The sequence below is a fragment of the Pavona decussata genome, unplaced genomic scaffold (genome assembly GCF_977016875.1).
Source record: "Pavona decussata unplaced genomic scaffold, jaPavDecu1.1 SCAFFOLD_51, whole genome shotgun sequence".
Lineage (NCBI taxonomy): Eukaryota > Metazoa > Cnidaria > Anthozoa > Scleractinia > Agariciidae > Pavona > Pavona decussata.
The window spans coordinates 2024313-2047424 of record NW_028145473.1 but is presented as its reverse complement, the minus strand read 5'-3'; the positions used below and the strand labels follow the sequence as shown (position 1 = coordinate 2047424).

Genomic DNA, 23112 nt, shown 5'->3' with positions numbered 1-23112 from the left:
CATGACTAACAAGATATTTTAGTGTACAAGGAAGAAAATAACGAATACGTGAAGGCTATGTTAGCCTTCAGGTTTGAACTTCAACTAATAACCAGGAAAGAAAGCACACGTAAATTGAACAAGCCTAATCGAGTAAAATTGTCAGCAGGAGCAGGGCCACGGAAAAAATGAAAAGTAACGGTAACTAAACTTTGCAGTTCAGGAATAAATAATAAGCAACATATTCTAAAGAATTGTGTAAGGGGAAAAAATCTTTGCATCTTTGAAACAGATGTGGACAGTGCAAACCAGATTTGCAAAAGGAACAATTGATGATTATATAGCAAGTCTACATAGCTTCCGAAACAACTTTGGGGTTATCAGCTCATTCATACGTATATTGAACTTAAACTGAACTTTATTGGATGTTTATGTGAATATATACATGTATAGTTTCCTGGCGCCGCAGGTAGCAAAGCTAATCTAGGCGGGTCGGGATAACAGAAAAGAAAAAATGACTTTTAATGCTAAGTAAGAAGGCAGAGCTATAATATCAAAGATACGAAAACAAGGAAAGATTTTTGGGAGGACTAAAATAACGAAGAAGAAGAAGAACTGTTTTGAGCTTCTTTAAAGGCAACACAGGAGAAAAGATAAGGAAAACCTGAGATAGTGTAGAAAGGAGAGGAATGACAAAACGGAAATCTACAACCATGACAGTTGTGATTTGACTTTTGTCACTAAAGATCGAAAATCGTCATACAAGTCTTCAGAGTCTAGGATGTTAAATAGTACAATTTGGATTTTCTTTTTAAAACAGCGTTTTGGGTAATACCCGGAGCCTTGTTGGTAACTCATTCCACAGCTTCACACCGGCTCTAGAGAAAAACTGTCTTTTTATCTTAAGCCTTGATCTTTGTATATAACATTACCAGATACAAAAGATCGTGTGTTATGGGAATGTTCTCTCAATTTGCGGAGAAGTGAATCTTTACTTAAGGTTTGGAGGGACACAGTCGTTACTAACGTCGTGCATCACTACAGCCAGCAGTTTTTGATACATCGAATTCAGAGGTAAGATTTTCCCGTTAGGAAAAACGGGATTCCGCGGTCAATTCTAACAGCAAATGTCAATGAGGACACCGAGATATTTAACGTATTCTCTACATTCCAGATACACATCATTATTTGTTAGGGGATCATTGATATACATTTTTCGAATGAATGGAAGTCTTTTCTGGTACGGGCGAAAGATCACGAAGCTAGATTTTTTTGGTTGAGGGTTAATTTATATTCGTTAGTATAAATATTAAATTAGACAGAAAGAATCTGGCGTGGTAAACATTAGTCTTTCAAACTATTCTATTCTATTGCTATGTCCAATTCAGAATAGAAGATAATTCTCTAGTCTCGTACAAAAATAATGCATTCGTAAGGTCTACAAAAACCACTCTAACGTACACTATCATTTTCTTTACACTTCAGGTATGTATTGGTTTAACATGAAAGGGTTTTTCAGGTTTTGTTGTGTTTATTTGTAAAGTACAATGTAGTTTTTAGCGTTGTTCTGTATTACCTCCTATGCTTTGTATCTGTTCTTGTAGCTGTAGCAAATTTTCAAAGTTTGGTCGATCTAGCTCCTGAATTGTACTATGAGAGTTATGATATCAAAAAACGATTTCTCATGATGAAGCAAATGCTTATTGTTCAACCTTTTACAGAGGTGAAGGTGATGTTTGTGAAGCAGTCCCCCGTGTGCGTGCCCTGGCCTTGCTTCAGTAAAAGCGGGAATCTGTGACTTGTATTTGTAAACACACTTTGTTGTAAAGCGCGTTCGAATATTCTTCTTAGAAAATGCGCCATATAAATGAAATAAGGTGATTTCTTACCTGGATTGTAGTCCGAGAAAACCATTTTTCCAGTGCACCAACTGAAAGTTCTGCATCATGGACTCTATCATGCTTCATGCAAATCAGCCGCTGTTTCTGTTTCATTTCAAAAAGATGCAAACATTCCTCGTGGGTACATGAGACTTGTTGGTGGCTAGGACATTCATTCTGACAGTATGGACATGCAACACATAATTTATGTTGCAATCCATTCAGATACGGCAGCTCGTGGGACAACTTTTGTAAGGTGTCTTCGATGAACACACGGACGCACACTGCTACCTCAAACGATTCTTGCACTGGCACCTCTTCATCTTGGCTTCTTTGCTTCAGGACAATCTTGATAAAGCTCTTCTTGCAAATAAGAATGAGATCGTAGATTAACTGCCTCGCAATAACAAACCTGGCACCATTTTGGTACAATTTGGGTAATGGTGTGTGCCATGTTTCGCAGCACCAAGAAATGGATCTTGAAATAAGCTGAGTGAAGAGACCATGGGGAACAAAACCATCCTCAAACTGAAGGTACAGTGGGCAGGGATCTGACGCGGATGGCTCTAATTTCAACAGATCTTCAGCTGACGACTTGAGTTGTGCTGGTACGAAATACTTGACACCAGTGGCCGTGGATGAAAACTTGGCAATCAAACCAAACTGCTCCATCATGTTTAAAATATCGTCCTTGACGACACCTTGTTGGATGAACTTGGAAAACACATGGTCAACGAGTTCCATGCTGAGGAAACCAGTTTTCTCAACTTCCAACCAGTGCTTGGACCACAGCGATTCCTAACAGAAAAAAAAAGAACGTAAAATTATTACCAAAGTCTAAAAGAGCTAATTTCCGATTAACAGAGATATATAAACTTTAAATAAGAAATACAATGCTTTTTTAGGGATTCTCGTTTAATTTGCTTCGTTAGATTCATGAAAGGAAAATACGAGTCACTCATTATGGACTTAAGCCATAAAGTCATAATATGCTTCATAGTACGCCTCGTAGATTTTTTTAAGCCTTTCCCCGGCGTGATTGAGCTTATTAGTCAGGAAAAAAAAGCGTGATCTTGTTTTGGTAACCTTCCGTTATGCTACTTGAAGTCATACCGGAAGTAGCTTATGATAAGGGAGCCACAAAGTTACTGAAAGTGTTAAACCATCTACATGTAAGGCCCATGGCGCACCGATATTAACAACCAAACGACTTTACACGGTGAAAAGCAAACAACTTCAGACGTTTCTCCATCGTATTTTCACCTTCCATTTCGCCAGAAATCCTTGATAACTTGAACCACAATCTCGATCTATTCGAGCCTTTAAACTTAGCTTTTTTCTCACCAAACGACGTATTTTTTACGTTCATGTTATCGGATAGTGAGCTTGGGCTGCCAGTGCATTACCCACTATTCGGTTATAAAAGAAACGGTTTCTCCGTCACGACCGGGACTCGAATTCCTTTACTGTTTAACCGAGTGACAAGCAGATGTCTGAAGTGACTGACAAAAATGAAAGAAAAAGAAAGAAAAGAATGGCCATTTCTTGAATCGGCGTTCATGGTACTGCGTGTCACCCGCTTTTTATTAAACGTGTATCCTCATCATTGCTAATTTCTACAAAATCGCAGCAATTTTAAGGTGAAAGAACGAGCTTTATGACCCTGCCAGAAACTAAAATTTTATTAAACGTCTACCAACAAAGCATTCACGTACTAGATCCGACTTTTGCTCTGCTAAAGAAAACAAAATGTAGTAAAACTGAATATCATATACGCGAAAAAAAAAATCGTGTGTTCTGTTTAATTTACCTTTCCTTGAGGTCCCTTACAGTTTCCTTGACCGTCATATTTTTTGTTCCACAGAAAACCGACTACCCTTCATTTGACGCCTACTGGGCTTGCCATGCCTTGAGTCATGGAAAAATCGATGAAAACTGATAACAGTTTATGTTCCCTTTAAGCAAATCACTTAATAAGATTCTCTAGCTGTTCTAACAGCACTTATAATAATTTCATCGGGCATTGCGGCGTATTTTGCGGGCTAAAATGGAAAATTCAGCGGGCTAAAATATATTTTAGCCCGCTGCTCTAAGGCAATGAGAAACAAGAACATAACGTAGCCAGCCAATCAGAACTGGAAACCATTCAACTGTTCGCGCCGCCGGATTTCTTGCTTGTTTGACTGGAAGCGCTGCCATCTGCAAAAAAATTGTTTTGAGCTACAAAATGGCTGAAAAACCTAACGAAGAAGCAAATTCCCAGTAGTTTCAGCTAGCTAGAGAAAAGGACTTACAGAAACTGGTGTACGATGGTGGAAATAATGCCTGTAGTAGCTCAATGGCCGGCGGCGAGGTGAAGGTAAACAGTTTGTCTTCGTCGAGGGAAACCTGCTCAGTTTAGCACTTGTACAATTAATTTTAACACTTGCAAGTGACCATGTCTTCGCTGCTCACAAAATTCTGTTATTTTCCCTTTGAAAACTTAGAAGCAATATTCTCTCGACAAATTTTGCGGTGTTCTGTTGAAGTTTAAAGCTTATGCGACAATGAATAGTTTTGAACAATGAAACAAATGTAAAATAAACGCCTGTCTTTGATTTCTTTTCTGAATGCCCTCTGAAATTATTATAATAGTAATAGAGTTGATGTTCTTGGGCGTAAATATGTTTTTGGCCCTTCTCAGAACTCATTTTAGCCCTCGCCTGCGGCTTGGGCTAAAATGAGCCTGAGTCGGGCCAAAAACATATTTACGCCCGCGAACATCAACTCTATTGTTATATTCGTGAACAATATAAAACAAAGCTTCACTTTGACCAAAATACATAAAACATAGCCCCTTTTATGGTACCTTTTTCTATCAGCCATTCACTGATAACCTCGCCGATGAAAACAGTAAAACTCATTTGCAGATTCTCTAATATTCAACGAATTCATATCACTAATAATAATAAGTGCATTATCGTTTGTCTCACGATGTAGTCACTTTGAGATGTAAATCGCGACGTTTCGACCACTTAATGCTAGTCTTTATCAGGCGATGAGGTAAACTGGCTAAGCGGGACCATTTATATAACGATGGCTGGCTGTTGTTGCTGCATTTCGATTAAGTATTAAATGAAGTAAATTTGGTGATAACATACAAAAAATTAAAAAAAAACATATGTCATATCACTTCAGCAACAAGATTTAACTGCTGCTTAGGTCAAAATTCTTGGAGAAAATATGAAGTTTCTTACCGATTTTCCAAAAGGAGGAATTGTGATCAAATGCTTGAAGAGGTCTATCAGCCATTGGGCCTTCAGTACAACTGTGCTTTGGTGTCTGACGATCACACCAAGGTCATGATAGAAGTTCAGCATTGTGTAAAATTCATCATCGTCTTCTATGAAGCAATCGTGCTTGGCATAGATCTGAAGCTGGTCCACATTCGTGTGATAAGTGTGCTGAGCTACCAAACGTTCAATCACCCTTTCAAAATTTACCCACCTAAAAAGTTTTCAAGAAGCAAGTGTAGTAAATATAGAATGTGATCAGATAAGGGCTTAGTGTAGTTTTAAAAGACATAAAAATCTGTTCATTTGTAATTCCTTTATATGATCGCAAGTGAACTAGTAATACTACTTAAAAAGGGGTTGAGTGACAAAGCAGAAATAACAAATTACAAAAGTAATAGTTCAAACTGTACCTGGCTTCTGTTTCTCTATCCTAAAGCATACTGGCATCGTTAGGGAAAAACAGATATTTGTGCCGTGCAGCATGTAAGTAATTTAATTCCGTTCACTGTAAAAAACCCTACAGCTTTCGTAGAACTTTCCGAGTCGAGAGAACTCACTTCCACCAATTAAATCACATCAAAATTCACAGTCTTTTTTTGGCTATTCTATGTAACAATTCATAGAGACTGTTGCATTCGAATGATCTCGGGCCGTCATTAGACCCAGTCAGCTATCTACTTAAAATCTGACCTAACTCGATTTAAACAGGCTTGTCATTGATTTGGCGATAAAGGTTTTTCGCGCAGGTAACTGGAAACTGAGCAGGAAAAGCCTCTGGAACCAAGGCGTATCCAACCTGTAATGCTGAATATAATAATAATGTAACGTACCTAACAGTACGGCTACATGAAAATAACACTGATAATAATTCTATTAACATTTCAACATTTACATAGTGAGCTTTTTGATTGCTGTATAATTTACCTCCTCCTATTTACCATAAAAGAAGCCGTGTTGGGGGTAAACGTTGATCAAATAGGTATTATTTCATGAAACAACAACTTCATCTATGTAAGTTGGCTGGTCTACAGAACTAAAATAAAATTCAAAAAAAAAAGCTGAAGTTTTAATTCTCAAGATTATAAACTGTATTACCTGCTTGGTATTTTCTCTCCCATGTATGGTTCTTGTCTCAACACTTCCATGATTTTAGAACGCAGGGCATCAATTCCATCACCACCATCACTGCTGCTGCTGTCACAGTCTTGCTCTTTAAATAAAAATGGCAAATAAGTATCGCAGTGACTGTCCATGTCTTAGAAACAAAATGTTCATTGTAATTTGTCCGAAAAATAAAAGGCCCTCTGGAATTCCTAAATTACGAAACAAAACAAAAACAAATTTGAAGGATATTATATTACTAAACAAAGAAGTGCAACCGTTGCGGTAATAGTTCAACTCACTTTATACATTTGTTTGGTGAAACTTGCTTAAAACTTGATTCCAGTTACAGGCGTTTCGTTTTAGTAAAACAATATAAGCTTATGCAACCACTGCCTGCAACTTTTTTCGGTTTTTCTACTAAATACATATTGCATATTTTCATTGTACAATTGAATGGCGAACACATTTTTTTATCCAAAGCTCAAATACCTTGGCAAGGCCGTGTAAAACTGAAGACAAATAACAGTTTTGAACCAAAATTTGCAAAAAACCAAACGAAGCCTGTCAGAACGCATAGAAAAAAAAAAACAGAAAAAACAAAAGCCACATCAAAAATTTTGTACGTTTATGGCAGTTTTCAGGTGTGTGAGGCAGATAGTAAGCTTTGTGTTTTACAACATTGCCGTGTAGGAATCCAATAAGTCAGATACCTGCCTGACGTTTCGTTTAAAATTCCCAAAAGAACTGGCATCCTTTGGTTTTGTATGCCAAATCAAAAGCATAGGTCAAATCCAAATTATAGCATACAACCAACCTCTGTGCCACAAGACATTATCTACTTAAACAAACACATATAATTAGTTTAAAAGGCTTTACCTGCTTGTTGCCTTCCTCGTGGTTTCTGTTGAAAGAGTGTCTTGATCTGGTGTAATAGTGATTTCTTACTTTGTGTGTTATCAACGGTAAAGAGTGGCCGAATTACATGTTTGTCGTATTCCGTTCCAAACAATTTCTCCTGTATCTGAGTTGTCATAGTCTTAGTCTCCTCAAATGGTTTGTCAGCGTGTGTACCTACAATCAACACTGGAGGACGAAGATAACACAGCTTCCCGTCGGTGTTGTCAACCATTCTTTCTCCTGTTGGTGTGATACGATGAACTGTAACAAGCCACGATAGCAAGTTCTCCAAATTTGTTTCACCAGTTGGATTTTCCAAACGAACATCATGGATCCCTTGTCTAACACAGGGTTTAGCAAGAGCGTTAAGCGGCTTGCTGAGGTTGTGTACCAGGACATACACTCCTCGTGGTGACAAAAATACAGGATGGGATGCATAGTAGAGGTGCTGTCCTGCAAAATCCCACAAATCTACTGTTGCAATCGATTGTGGCTCATTCACTTCTGTGACAGCTTGTCGGCCTCTCAGAAGAAGCATGTTTTTCAAACACTCATTAGCGTGTTCTGTGACATCATCGGGTGGCAAAGACGTATCATTCATTGATTCACGCTCTACAACTGTTCTTGTTAGATCAACATTGAGGACATCATCAGGACGTCTTTTTTCTTCTGTTTTTATTTGCATTGTCTTTTCCGGCAAAGAACTATATGTCTTCTTTACATCGTCTTCATTCTTGATAACCTAGAAAAAAAAATTTTTTTGCAGTCAATTTTCGCTCAATTTGATTCCATCGGTGCCAAAATTTCTTGGAAATTTGGGAACTACATGTCAAAATCTACATGGAAGAATTTTATCAAATGACCAAATCTGCATTTACTTTGAAATGCACTTCTCATGTTTGCTACCAACAACAATCGTAAGTGAAGTTGCGTTACCGCAGACAAAACATTGTTGTTTCTATTTTCATTCCTTCTTGGATTACTGTTTCAAGAACATTAAGTTTCATCGCTGAATATGTTCGAGGGAGTTTTTGCACAAAGGCATTCATTTATGAAAGCTTCTTATCGCCGTTACACGTAAATATTTGAAACGGAGAATAAGGTACAGCAACGTTCATCGGAGATCACTCAATCCCGCTGTCATAACGAACAAAGAAGAACATATGATTTACGGAATCATGAACAACAAAACTGGCTCATAAGCTGTAGGCTTTCACAAGAAAAGAAGACGTCTGGACGCGTCAACGGGGGATGTTCTTATTGATGCAAGCATGCAACTTTGAATAGATACCCACAGTTACAATCTGTTTATACGTACAAAAAAGTAAAAGCTTAACAAGCGGCTTCATTTATTTTTCCACTTCAAAAACATTAATAATTCATAAGCCCATTGACCTATCAAATATGGTCAATCGGGGGGGGGGGGGCTTGGCAGATACCTTTGATCTTGCCGCTTTTGGACAGACATGATCGCCCCAGTAAAGAAATCTGTCAATCATTCGAAAACCGTAACGAGCATGCGCGAAATGCGAAGGATTCATCCGTGGCGACTCGGCGGTGGAAAACGTAGTCGTAGTTAGTTATTGTTTATTTACTGTTAGCATGTTCTTTTGCGGTAGTCCGAAGTTTGAACACTACGATTAATCAAGACCGCTGGAATGAGGTGCCAGCTTTGTTTTAGGTTAGTAGAGCCGTTAGGATTGAAATTGCGAGCGACATGTTCTCAGCTGAGCTGAGATTTTACCAGCGAGTGAATGTGGTGAAGAATATGATTGGTAATGTAGCGAACGATTATGGTTTTCGTCGTCTCAGGAAGATATTGTACGTCGACAAAATAGTAGATTTCAATTTCGTTTCTTGTTCAGTTCTGAAGAAACTAGAAGCCACGCAGTGTTTCACGACTGTCATCGCGAAAGCCCAGAATGTAAGCTTATTTCTCAAGATCGGCTTGGAACTTTAATGTAAGCTTATTAAAAAGTAGTATAGGATATGAGGGTATAAGCGCTTTTTCCATAAAATTGCGCTGTATTTTAGAGCTATTTTCGAGTCAAAACATAGCCAAAACAAGCCCACAAATAGCAAAAGTATTACATCCGTGAAGCAAACTGGAACAGTGCAATTTCCTGAAAAAACTGGTTAAAACCGGTTAAAGAAATTGCGCTAACAAATTTACCATGAAATTACGCTAATAATTTTCCGCGTAATTAACCATCGAATTATCATCATATGGCTCAGGCAGAGCGACGATGGAGCTGCTCAATAATGACTTCGTTTGATGGTTAACCACCGTTGAATTATATCATATAGCATCGTTTGCATGTATCAAAACACAAAAAATCATGAGTCCATCCATAGATAGAAATGCCTCCATAATGATTTCTGAAAATAACAGAATAGAAATTTGTCACAATTTCAACATTACTATCACAAGTATCATTTTCAATTAATTCAACTGGACGCCCAAAATATATGAGATCGATTGTTTTAATATTTTTTTCATTAAAACATTTTTTACATACTGAATGAATTTTATTTTGGTAAAAAAATTGCCGATAAGTATTTCGTTTTCTACAAATTCAACAACGTGTTAAATTGATCAATTCTTTATTGAATAAGAAACGATTAATTTCATAAGGTTGAAAAAATTCACTGTTTTTTATAACCATTTTTATATGTTGTTTGGTTTTGGTTGGAAATTTTATGATATATTTATTTTCCATTTCTTTATAATATTATTTAGTGATATCTCTTTAAACCATTTCAGAAAATATTGTGTATCCGTATACAGCATGGTTTCACTTTTTCGGAAATGATGCAACGCAGTGGGACTTTCCCGCTTGCATCTAAATTTAGTCCATTGTGTTCAATGTCATGAGACAGTCGTATGATTTTTTCAGCCAATCAGAAATTGTATTATGCATCTTACATCCACAACGACGAAGATTTACCATAGTCTATTTCAAAAATGAACAGGAAGAGAGTTACAGAATTTGCGAACCATCTTGAAGGTTTCACGCAAAGAATGGTTTTAAATTTCCCAGATGCTAAAGATTTTGTGGAAATGGAAAAGGCACAAATCTTGGAAAAATTTCTCGAGATTTCTCAATCCTCAAAACCCACGCCAGAAAGTAAACAATATGATGCTGTCGAATACGCGTTGAAGTCTTCAGTTAACAACTCGAGAAGGATGTGTTATCACAGTGTTGAAATCAAAAGGGAAACACTAGAACAGTGTGTGAAAACTTTGAATTTGTTGACAAACACTATTGGAAACGCGAACAGAGCTATCTTGTTTTATTCTGCTGTCCAAGGAGATATTCTTTCAAGTCTAAAGGAAGTGTGTGGTCCATCATTTAATGCAATCCTTTGCAACACCATCAACATGTCAAGAACACACGCTCTCTTTTTAATGAAATTTTACAAGCTTACGTCGCAATATCCACGACTTTTAAAATGTGAATTACCACAAAACTTTTTTAATAAGACTTTTAAAACTATACAGTCAATCTGTGAAAAGGAGAGAGATATTTGGAGCCATATGTAAATGATATCAACTGAACAAAGGCTTCTTTTTTCTTACGCGTATTAAACAATATTGTGTACAACAATATATTTATAGTAGAATGAATTGTGATTTGGAAATACATGAAGGTTTCAAGGATTTTAGAGAGTCTTGTCCTTTCTGTCATGAGCAGTTTGAAAATCGTTAGTCGAACGAACACGAACGATGCTGTGATAATCAAGATATTATTGCTGATAGAGGTTATTCAGTTTGTAAGAAATGCGGGCAAGTTGCTGGCTATAAAGTCGTAAACGAATATGTTGATTTCCGAGAGAATCTTTACCGTATGCGTATAAAGAGCGTCTACAATCGAAAATATCATCTTGAGAATACTATTAATTATTTACTGACAGCATCAATGATATGTGTCGCCGAAATAAATAAAATTCTCCCCCGTATTAACGGGAAAAGGAAACGTATTATCAGTGTGAAACATTTATTGGAACAAATTTTAGACAAAATGGGATAAGAACATAGTCCGCTGGTTTGTATTAAGAGTGACAGAACATTAGCAGACTATAAAGAATATTGGAACCATATATTGGATTCAATTGGTGGTGAAATAGGTTAGTAAAATAACTTATCATACATCCTTGCTTGTTTATCGACAATCGGCGTGTTGTCTAAAATATAATCATCAGCATGTTGTACTTTTTTCAGGAGATCATCATCGAATTCACCACTTCTAAGGATTTCTTTTATGGATATTAACAAGTGACCATATCTTTGGTAGGCATAATGATATTAATATTCTTTTCTATCAAAATTTTTATGTTGCATATATGTTTGTATAATATATGCAACTGTAGCTGTTACTATTAATGATATACCAGATGTAAATATACTACTTGATATTCCACCAGTTGCAAATATTCCAGTTAAAATATTTCCAATTAATTTTCTTTTTTTAAACTTTTTATAAGCTTTTTTAAAAGTCCACATTTTTTATGGTAGGTACGGTAATAAGATTTTAATTCATCGATTTGGTTAGATGTTAATGTGTTTCTGATGTGGTTAAACTCTGTTACATCAATCATAGTCTTTTATAATTATTGTTACACAAAATTATGTATTACCATTTTCATCAAATATATGGTTTCCATCATGATCTTCAACGTATGGTATTATATAATATGTTTAGTTTATATTTTATGCTATTCTGAAAGTGATTATAAAACCTGAACCAGTTACTCTATCCATTTTTATGTGATTGAAATTTGTCAGCGTTTGATTGATATCAATTTTAACGGGCTTATCAGTTGAATAAGCGAAATTGTAATTATGATCGAGTTGGCCACGTGAAATATTTGTATTAATTCTAATAGTATCATTTCCAGTTAGAGATTTTTTTGGGATTATTTTTATTTGGATGATATGAATTTTGAAATCCATTTTGAGAGTGTAACCAAAAATTTTGAAAAGACGATCTGTATCAATATAGCCAATGTAAGGTATTGGCATTGTGTCAGAACGAAGTACTTCTAAAAAGTATTCCCCATTGACAGCATCTTTAACATCTATTGGTTTCGAGACATTCATCAATCGTCCATTTTTAAAATCCCAATTTCCATTTACATTTCTATTTGGGACATTTATAATCAACGTATTGTTTTGTGGTTGCGTCAGTAGGGCTTAATGGAATAGGTAAATTTCTGATATGTTTGCCATTCATATTAATATCCACTTGCATCTTCATCCAGTTATTTTCAAAATCAAACATTTCATTTTTTGACCCATCATAAACCTTAGGATCAACACTGTCACTCCATCCTTTGATTCCATAAATAACCAAGTATCCTTCTGGATTTTGAACTACAGCTCTGCCATGGATGACTAATGTTATACGATCAGGTGTAGTTTTACTGTTGTTATTAATCTGAACAAGCAGTTTGCCATATGTGTCGAATGCTCGATAGACCTGTTTGTGAATATAGACAGTTGTTCCCTGAGTTGACAATGGTACATTGGTGGATTCAGGCCAATAGTATTCGAATATCATTGTGTAGGTGCCAATGGGTAATGGATAAATGTTGAATGAGATACCGCTTCGATAATCATTAGATCCATCAGTGTCCTTAGTCATTGTGATAGAATATGCTTTCTTATTTTGGTGAGCGGATTCTCTAAAGTTTTCTTCGAACCCATTTACCATAATATTATACTCCGAAACTGATTCATCTGTATCGTACAGGTATTACAATTCGTTTGTTTTGTGACTACTAATCAAATGTGATTCAGCAAGTTTATCTTCAAAATACTTTTTATTTACACCGTCTTTATCATTGGTTGGCTCTTTAACATTTATCAACTTATGATCATCCAAATTTAAATCAGCAGTCATTGAATTGGTCCCATCTCTTCTCAGGGTGGTGTTCAAATTGGTATTAACCAAAGTTGAAACAGTATTGATAACATTGGTATCTCGATCGTCAACATAGTTTTTATCAGCTTTGAGATTCAGCTCGGACACCCGAGCAGCAGCTGATGGATCTTTCGATGATTTCAGAAATTTAATTACATGACCACGCATGTCTAGATCACCACCCATTGCAGCAGGATTTAGACGGTTAAGAAAGTTATGATCAACGTAGTATTTATTAACAGCATCATTATCATCAGTTGGTTGTGCCATATCTTTTATCCGATGTTGATCCATATCAAGATCACTGTTTGAAACTTTTTGTTGGTATTTAGTATCACAAAAACCCAAATTGACAACATCATAGGTATCTTGTATATTAGCACCAAGATTGGTGATTTGTTTATTACCCATATCAAGGTTACCAGTCATTGGTGATGATCCATTCTTTTCCAAATAACCTGATAAATCAGGTGATGGTATTTTTTTTAACAGAATCATCAACGTACTTTTTATTCGCTGCTTGATCGTCATTATCAGGTTTTAAAACATTAATATCAAAAAATGTTTTCCGTCCGGTAATATGTTGTTCTGTTGATGTAACCATTATTTCGCTTTTAGCTCGTCCACCATGGCCATCAAAGTTTTTCAAATCTGGTATATTAAGATGAATGTTTTCATAAGACTGATGCTCAGTCATTAATCGAACATCATTGGAGCTACCAGCACCGTCTGGTGTATCTTGTAAATATATGCTGTTGGTATGAACGCTGCCGGTATTGCTGTAAATTACTGCTTTATTATTGACGACTGTACCTGATTGTGCTCCATCCAACAATTGAATCTGACTCTTTATAACAGCATCATTAGGATCAGTTCCCTGTTCAACATTTGTTAATTTTTCATTTTGCAGATCATAATCACCAGCAGATGTTAGTTTGAAACCAATACCCTAAGGTCCTTGTTGTCCTCTCCTTCTAGAACCTGCTGCATGAGTTGTTTTAAAATCATTAAAAATTCCCATTTTACTGATTGATTAGATTGTATTGAACTCTGTCAAATAGTTCCATAAAAGTTTCTTTTTACCGCCTTCAGAGGTCTGCCCACATAGAGAAAAGAATATGGTTTTTTGGTGGCTTTAATATATATCCCCTTATCAACTCCCAATTCACGGGATATCAGACTCTGTTCATTATTGCTTGGGAAGTCGTAGACACAGAAATGTGAACAGATCAACCTGATGTCCTTTGGCGTCTTATAAAATGATTGACTAAGGTAAATAACAGAGCAGTTTTAATGCCGGCCTCTTATGAAATAGTCAATTAATGGTTTTTGGTTTTTATCGCAAATAAAGTCATCGAATACGACAATCTTTTGTGATTCATCATCCATTAAACTCTCAACGGGGACTATCTGATCATTGCTATAAACTATCACATCATAACCAACACTGTTTGATACATCATTCAGCTTTTGAATCATATCTTTATACTTTGGTTGTTCAAGATTTTTTGCATAAAGATGTATCTGGTCACAGTATGATAAGGGTCTAATAAGCATGTGATAAAGAAGATTAGTCTTCCCCGAACCAGAATTAACACAGATAAGCATCCGAAATGTATCATTTGGTATGAATCCATACAGCCGTTTGAAATTATTGTTTTCATTTTCATTGTCATATCTGAAGCCAAGATTAAGACCGGAATCCTTACTAAAGAGGTAAGAGACACGTTGAAGGAGTACAAGCATAATAAACAAGATTTACAACAGGGTTTATCAGAAACGTTCAAACCAATAATTAAAGCTCAGGAAGAGACAAAACAAACAATTGATGCCAAACAAGACAAATTGATCAAGCAGCTGCAGGAAAACCAAAAAGCTATAACATCAGGACTGGAGTACATTGAGATGTCGGCAATTCAACCACCACAACCAAAACAACCACAACAAGCAACAAAACTACCGATTGGTTACAAACCAACTATGGTGACATCATCATATGAAGCAAATCTGGACAAAGGATTCAATGATGATGAAATTGAGATAATAATGGAATATGAATTAATTCCACCTAGTTCACTATTAGAACGTATTAAGGGTGGTTCGCTTGTTTTTAAGGATTATGATAATAAGGTTGGGAAAATGATAAAGGAAATTGGTAGACAAAAAGGTGTTTTATCAAGTGGTAAAAGTAAAATCACAAATGAAGCTAAAATCGATATGTTAAACATGAATATGGAGGCGGTTAAAAAATACAAAAAAAGAATTCAACTCATCCCAGAAGGCCTCAAAACCCTCAAAGGAAAAGGCTTGCATACACAACCAAAACGGAACGCATATAAGATAAATCAATATGGCCAGTATGGCGGCCTCATGATTGATATCCCCAAATTGATGGGACAGTTGAGACTTGTTGCAACTAAAGACGATCAAAAAGTGCTTGATAAGAAGGTTGATTTTGACACCATTGATCTCCTCACAAAGAGATTCAATTCGAAAAAGAAATACAGTGATATAGCCAAAATGGTTTTTAATGAATTAAACCAACTGAGTGAGATTCCAATCCATAAAACCAGTAATAAGTTCAAAAAAAATAGGATCAGGAGTTGTCTATTTCAATAATATAAATGACCTACTTGACAGAATGGAATTACTTGGAGGAAGTATCCTGGCTGGGAATAATGGAGCTAAAAATGAATTTTCACAGATAGCCCATAAATTGAATCAACTAGGTTCGATTTCCAATAAACAACTCATTGAGCTGTTGAACAATTATGTATTATAATGATATATATGCAAGAACGAGAAATAAAGATATCATCCGTTAATCGTCAAAAAATAGGAAGGAGTCGGCCTGAAGACTTTTCAATCAAGTTTAATCCACCAATTCATCTTGACAGTGATATGAAACATGAACTAGCAGTCAATCGTGTGTCAATAACTTATTCCTGGCATAATATCAATAATGAAAACAACAATAATAGAATCAAATACTCCAAAGATAGTGGAGCCAATTGGGAAACAATCACATTTGTTGATGGTATGTGCAGTTATGATGATCTCAATGATTATATTACACAAGCCATTGAACAAAATGATGATAAACCAGCCAATGGCATAGCTGTCAAACTGTATTTCGTTGAATCAAGTTATCACGTCGTTGTTGAACTTGGAAACAAATGGACATTAGATATATGCAATTCAAAATTCGGTGATCTGATCAGTTTCGAACCCAAAATAATTACTGCTACTGAATATAGCAAAAAACTTCCAAATATAACCAATAGTATTGACGTCATAAACATAAATTGTGATCTTATAACTGACAGTATTAGCGATGGAGTATTAACAAATACATTAATAATGATCCCAACAGATAATTTAAGTAGATCATTTCCATTCACTTTTAAACCAAAAAGAGCTTTATTCAGTCCAGTGTCAAAAAATATCACATCCAAGATGAGAATAACGGTAACGGATGCATTAAACCGGTCAATTGATTTAAACAACATCGATTGGTTCATGAGTTTGATTCTTCGTTCTAGTTCATAATATTGTGTAATGCAATTGTATAATGCGACAAAGTGAATTCAAAAGAAGATTTGACCCAGAATTGGGTTGTTATGTTAGAAAGCATATTTATGATGAATCAATTGTTGGGGGGAATATATTCCAATCAATTGCATCAAAAATATTTGGAAAAACAACCAAAGAATTAGCTAAAAAAAGGAGTTAAAACAGCAGCTGAAAAGGTTGTTACAAAAACTGGAGAACATATTGGTAATAAAGCCGGAGATAAGATAGTTCAGTTATTGAGCAAAAAACAACCTCCAATCACGTGTCCCACTAGTGTGTCTAAACCAATGGTGGCAAAACAACTTTCTGATATGGAAATAGCAGATCGAGTAAATCAGATAATATCTGGTGGGAAAATGAGAAGGAGGAAAATTGTGTAAAACAATAAAAAATTGTGTGGATACAATTATTTATGAATTTTCAAATCATAAATATTGTGTAATATAATAGTATAATGAAATCATTTAGGAATCCAAAATATTTAGAACGTTATGAAGATGTTTTTTTCGAACTTGAAACACCGCTCAATACTACAGCCCCTGCAAATAACAATTCTCAAAAGAAGACTGGATACAGGTTTGTGGTTGACAACACAGGTGGGGTAACACCTTTCGACTGGTACAATGCTAGAATCTCAATGACCTTCAAAGTACAAACAATGGCTAACGCTAATATTGCGGCTGAGGATCAAAATGGGATTGTTAATGGATCCCATTCATTCATCAACAACTTAGATGTTAAACTAAATGGTCGGAAAGTTTATGACTGTAACAATGCAAATCAAGCTGTTAATATCAAAAATTTGTTAGAATACAGTCAAGAATACGCTCAATCAACTGCAACAAATGAGTTTTTTTATTTGGATACAACCCGACACGCTGAAGAAAGACCTGCTGAGGCAAATTACAATAAAGGATTTGCTGCAAGAAAAGCAACCCTCGGTCTTTCAGCCGATGTTCCCACGGAAATATCACTGAACCGTTTTTCATTTTTTGCGGCACTACGAGATGAACTTCTTCCTTCAACAAGATTGGAAATAAATCTACAAATTGAATCAGATAATAATCTTATTTGGCAAGCTGGGGCTGCCTGCCGTGTTATGATAATGAGGATGCAACTGGTTGTGCCAAGAATAAATTCAGAAGGACAGTCATTATACATTGATCAGTTTATGAAACCACATAAGTGGGCCTATCTCCGTGAAAACATCGAACGATCAAACAGTACTAGACTACGATCTGGCCGTTTACAATCTCAACTGGCATCGAACGACCAAGATATTGGTGCACAAACGACTAATCCTTTCTTGTACAACACATTCAATGTTGCTAATGATCGAGCACTATCATCTGCTCATCTGGTTGTTGCAAATGGAAATGAATATCCTGATGTACACTACAACCCATCAACTGATATGACACGTGTTTACCGAGATGTACTTAAGTATGTTCATGCAAACAACGAATATAGACAAGGTACACTTTTGAACACATCTAATTTCAAATCATTATTCGGGTTTTTATACTTTGATCCAACAAAACAAAAGACGGATATTAGAGATGGAACAACGAAATTGGTATTTCATTATCAACTATCAGGTGCTACAAACGCAAACTACTCGCTTTATGCCCTTACTTTATACGAACAAGATGCTGAGGTTGTGCAGAAAGATGGGAAATTACTATTTCGCTAATATCAAAATTATCTACACATATCATATATAAGATATGACAAACTATCATTCACATGGGGTGAAATTATCTCAAGGACAAAAACAAAAATTAGCAAAAGCATTGAGAAATAATTCGGCAATAACAATCACATTATCACATGATGAACTAAATGGGCCTGACCAACTTAAGTTAACCAAAACACAAATAAATAGATTACAAAAATCAATGAAAAATGGCACCGGTTCTGACATTAAATTATCAAAAACACAGATACGAAAAGCAGTCCAAATAGGAGGGAGCCTATGGTCATCATTATTCAGTCTTGGTGCGAGGGCACTTCCAGCTGTAACAAGTCCAGCTACAAAAGCTGCTGGTCCACTGGCTACTGGAGCATTATCTGGTCTTGCCAGTCTTGGTGTTGATAAGATATTCAGAAAAGGACAGGTTGGTGGGTTCTTAATTCCACAAAATAAAGTCGATCAATTGATAAAGTACAAAGATTGGTTGACAAATGAACAAAAAAAACAGATAGTCAATGCAATTCATACTGGAGGACAGATTGTTATTCAACCCACAAAAAGTCAATCAGGTATCAAATATTTTAGAGGAGTTTTCAGCAAAGATAAATTACCAACATCCATGATAAACAATGAAGTGGGAATCATAAATCTTGATGATTATATCGGATCAGGCACACATTGGATTGCATATCGAAATGGAAACAAATATGCTGAATATTTTGACAGTTTTGGATTGCCCATGCCTAAAAAAGTTGAAAAATATCTTTCAACAAGTGGTAAACCTTTGATTTATTCATCAGATGAAATTCAAGATAAAGATTCTGTACTATGTGGATACTGGTGCCTGTATTATTTAATTGAACGTCAAAAAGGTAAATCTATTCCAGAAACAATTCATAATACCAATTTACATTTGAATACTACTGATAGTGATAATCATGAATTCATAATAAATTATTTCAAAAATATTGTGTAATATATATGTATAAATGGTAAAATCGTATTGTGTCAAACAGAAAAAACAAACTGAAGTCCTTCATCTGTCTTCTCGGTTTGCAACTCCCAATCCTATACCTGGACTTAACATCAATGGTTTTACCATCCAGCCTACCCCCGATGCCCGTGACCTAGGAGTTATCATTGACTCGCACCTGCAGATGACTAAGCATGTCAATAACATATGCAAGAACGCTTTTTTGTCCATTCGAAATATTGGCCGACTTCGAAAGTACCTTGACCAGTCTACCACGGAAAAACTTGTCCATGCTTTTATTACATCTAAATTGGACTCGTGTAACAGCTTACTTGCTGGTCTCCCTGATTCCGAATTGTCCAAATTACAGTCTGTTCAGAACACTGCTGCTAGATTAGTTAATAGGTCTAAGAAATGTGAACAAATAACTCCGGTTCTTCAAAGACTGCACTGGCTTCCAGTCAAGGCCAGAATTGATTTCAAAATCCTAGTTCTTACATACAAAGCGCTTAATAATCTGGCTCCAGATTACATATCTGAACTCTTTTGCCCATATCTACCATCACGCCCATTAAGATCTGCTGACCAAAGGCTCTTAGCTACTCCTCGCTATAACACCAAGACATATGGAGCGAGAGCCTTCTCTGTCTATGCTGCCAATGCTTGGAACTCCTTGCCGCTTCAAATAAAGAAGTCCGAGACATTGAACTCTTTTAAATCTTCAGTTAAGACATATTTATTTCGTAAATTTTATCAATTAGAGTAGGTTTTTTAATGTGACTATGAAGTTTCTTTTATATATATATGTATTTTTCTCACATTTGTAATTGGCATTTTTATAGAGTTGTAAAGCATTGAGACTTAGTGTAATGCTTAATTATATATTATATTATTATTATTGTTATTATTATTATTATTATTATTATTATTATTATTATTATTAATGTGTTGAACCTTCTGGTTATTTCCGAACAAAAAATAATAGATTAATGTCTTTTTGCTCTTGTGCAGAATGTGGAATAAAAAAAAAACAAATTCGTTAAACAAAATCAGGGAAACGGAACAGCCCGCACAAAGGGGCGGGCATAATGGATACAATAGCATCAACTGGTACTGATATGTTAATTCAACATGGTATCCCATGGTTGGGTAAAAAGGCTGTAGAAATTGGTAGATATTATGGTTCTGTAGCATTGAGAAATCCCAAGCTACAAAAGAAGGCTCTTGATTATGCTTTGGAAAAAGCTACTCCTTTTATAAAGAAGACAGGTTCTGAAATGCTTGATCAATTATCTACCAAAGTACGTCCTAATAAAAGATATGTCACGGATAGAAAGGATCTCAATGGGAGTGGTTTCGATCTACAAAAACAATTATCCAAGCTTGGAGAATTACATATGAGGACTCCTAACGGAAAAAAATACAATTATTGTGGCCCTGGAACAAAATTAGAAGAGAGATTAGCATCAGATGACCCCAAGTATCGAGAACCGATAAATAAACTAGATGCCATTTGCCAACAACATGATATAGATTATAGTAATGCTCGATCATTATCCGATAAACATGCAGCTGATTATATAATGCTTCAAAGAATATCTGAGATACCTTATCGTGAAAGACCTTGGGGGACAACCTTAGCTCAAGCTGCAATATCCACAAAGAAAAAGCTTGGACTTGGAGCTTCAAAAAACCCCAAAAGCCGTCGAGTAAAAACTTGCAAGAAACATTAGCTGATGAGCTGCATAAACCCATAAAGCGTAACTTTACTCGACGGCGTGTTATTGTTAATCATGTTGATGAAATATGGGCAGCTGATCTTGTTGAAATGCAGCAGTTAAGTAAATGGAATAAAGGTTATAAGTATCTTCTCGTGGTTATAGATATCTTCAGTAAATACGGCTGGATTGTTCCGTTAAAAGATAAGAAAGGTGAAATAATACCAAAGCATTCCAACAGATTTTCAAAGAAGGGGATAAACCAGAGTATCTATGGACTGACAAAGGCACAGAGTTCTACAACAAACATATGAAAGACTTACTCGATAAACACAACATAAAACTCTATTCAACAGAAAATGAAGAAAAATCATCAGTGGTGGAAATATGGAATAGAACAATCAAAACCAAGATGTGGAAGCAGTTCACAGCCCAAGGCAATACAATGTATCTGGATATATTACCCATGTTGTTGAAACAGTATAATATGTCTAAACACAGTTCAATCAAAATGACACCAACAGAAGCCAGAAAAAAGAAAAATAAGGGACTGTTTACTTCAACCTATATGGTGATATGAGGCAACCAAAATTACCTAAGTTAAAAGTAGGACACAAGGTCAGGATATCAAAGTATAAAAGAAAGGTATTTGACAAAGGTGATACACCAAATTGGACCAAAGAAGTGTTCGTTATCGATAAAATCCAATACACCAATCCAATCACTTACAAACTGAAGGATCTCAATAATGAAGAGATACAAGGCAGTTTTTATGAAGCTGAATTATTGAAAGCAAAACAAGAGGTATTTAGAATAGACAAAGTCATCTGGAAAGATCACAAGAAAAAACGAGCTTTAGTGAAATGGAAAGGATATAGTGATAATTTTAATTCTTGGATACCTTTTAAGGATTTAGTATAAATCTATGCAATTTTGTTTATGATAATTCTTATTTTTATTCAACATGGTTTGACCACACCTACACACAAATGCTCTATTCGACCACTTTTCTTCATCGGTTAATAGTCTCCGTCTTTTTTCTCCCGTTCTTGACGATTTGATATAATCATCAGGCATATCTTCTTGGTCCACATATTCAAATTTATAAGAGATACCATTCTTTTTTGAAATTCCAGTTTTGCAGTGGTTAGTGCCTTCACAAACCATTTTCACTATCCCTGCATTAATACCAAGATTTTGTTGAACAGCATACATACTACCATAGTATGTCGCCTCATTGGTACTACAATCGATGGCTTTAATGAATTTTTTATTGATATGATTATTAACCACAAACGAATAATCACGATTTTTTGCTGCTTTTTTATTATTCTCTTTTTGGGATAATAGTTGTAAATTGGATAAACGATTATCATCTTTGATATCATTGATGTGATCAATCACTTTTCCTCTCGGAATTGCCCCATTAAGGCATTCCCAAACAAAACGATGAACATAATATATTCTTAACATTTGACCATTTTTTCTAACCAGACATTTCATATGTCCATTACACTTTTATCACCTTTTGATGGTATTATATTATCAACATTTATGATACTTCCATCATCAGAAGCGGCATACAAATCATAAACTGGATGTATTGAATAATTTTTATCAGATATTTTTATACTCATTATAATATATAGTAGTAACATTTCTTTAAACCATAAATCCGTTTAAAAATAAAATTTATGTATTATTATAATGATGATTGTATTACCATAAGATCCAATCATGAATGAATTTCATTATCATATGATCAGAGGGTTGTTTAATTTAATTGAGCAATTTTATAATGCCCATATGCATAACTATTCATACCATCAGTGTGAATATATCTTTTGTCATCAAAACATGATAATGAAACTTTGATTAGTGAAAAACTCTTGAGGATATGCAAATCACTTCTGATTGTTTTCATGTTATGATACATTTGCTTGTTGTTGAACAATATATTTTTGTAATCCTCATGTTTAATGACTTTTTTAATCACATTTTTTGCAATACCTTCTGCAGTTTTATTGTTGGTGCCATCATCTTTGGTGTATGAATACATTTTACTACGCAAACCAATGAATTCTGTTATCGGTTTG

At 35.4% G+C, this 23112-nt stretch overlaps 1 protein-coding gene across 3 annotated transcripts in view; it reads right to left on the bottom strand.

Annotated features, from left to right (window-relative positions):
* LOC146481036 (uncharacterized) overlaps positions 1–23112 on the bottom strand; it is a 175559-nt gene that overhangs the window by 83645 nt on the left and 68802 nt on the right. For all 3 annotated transcript variants that reach the window (XR_014864522.1, XR_014864521.1, XM_085108740.1), the window contains exons 8-11: positions 7115–7877; positions 6230–6344; positions 5096–5345; positions 1869–2657 (exon numbers count right to left, since the gene is read on the bottom strand). Coding sequence is in view for 1 of the 3 variants with exons in the window: in XM_085108740.1 (XP_084964866.1) it covers positions 1869–2657; positions 5096–5345; positions 6230–6344; positions 7115–7877 (1917 nt within the window). In the remaining 2 variants the exon portion in view is untranslated. The remainder of the gene's footprint in view (positions 1–1868; positions 2658–5095; positions 5346–6229; positions 6345–7114; positions 7878–23112) is intronic.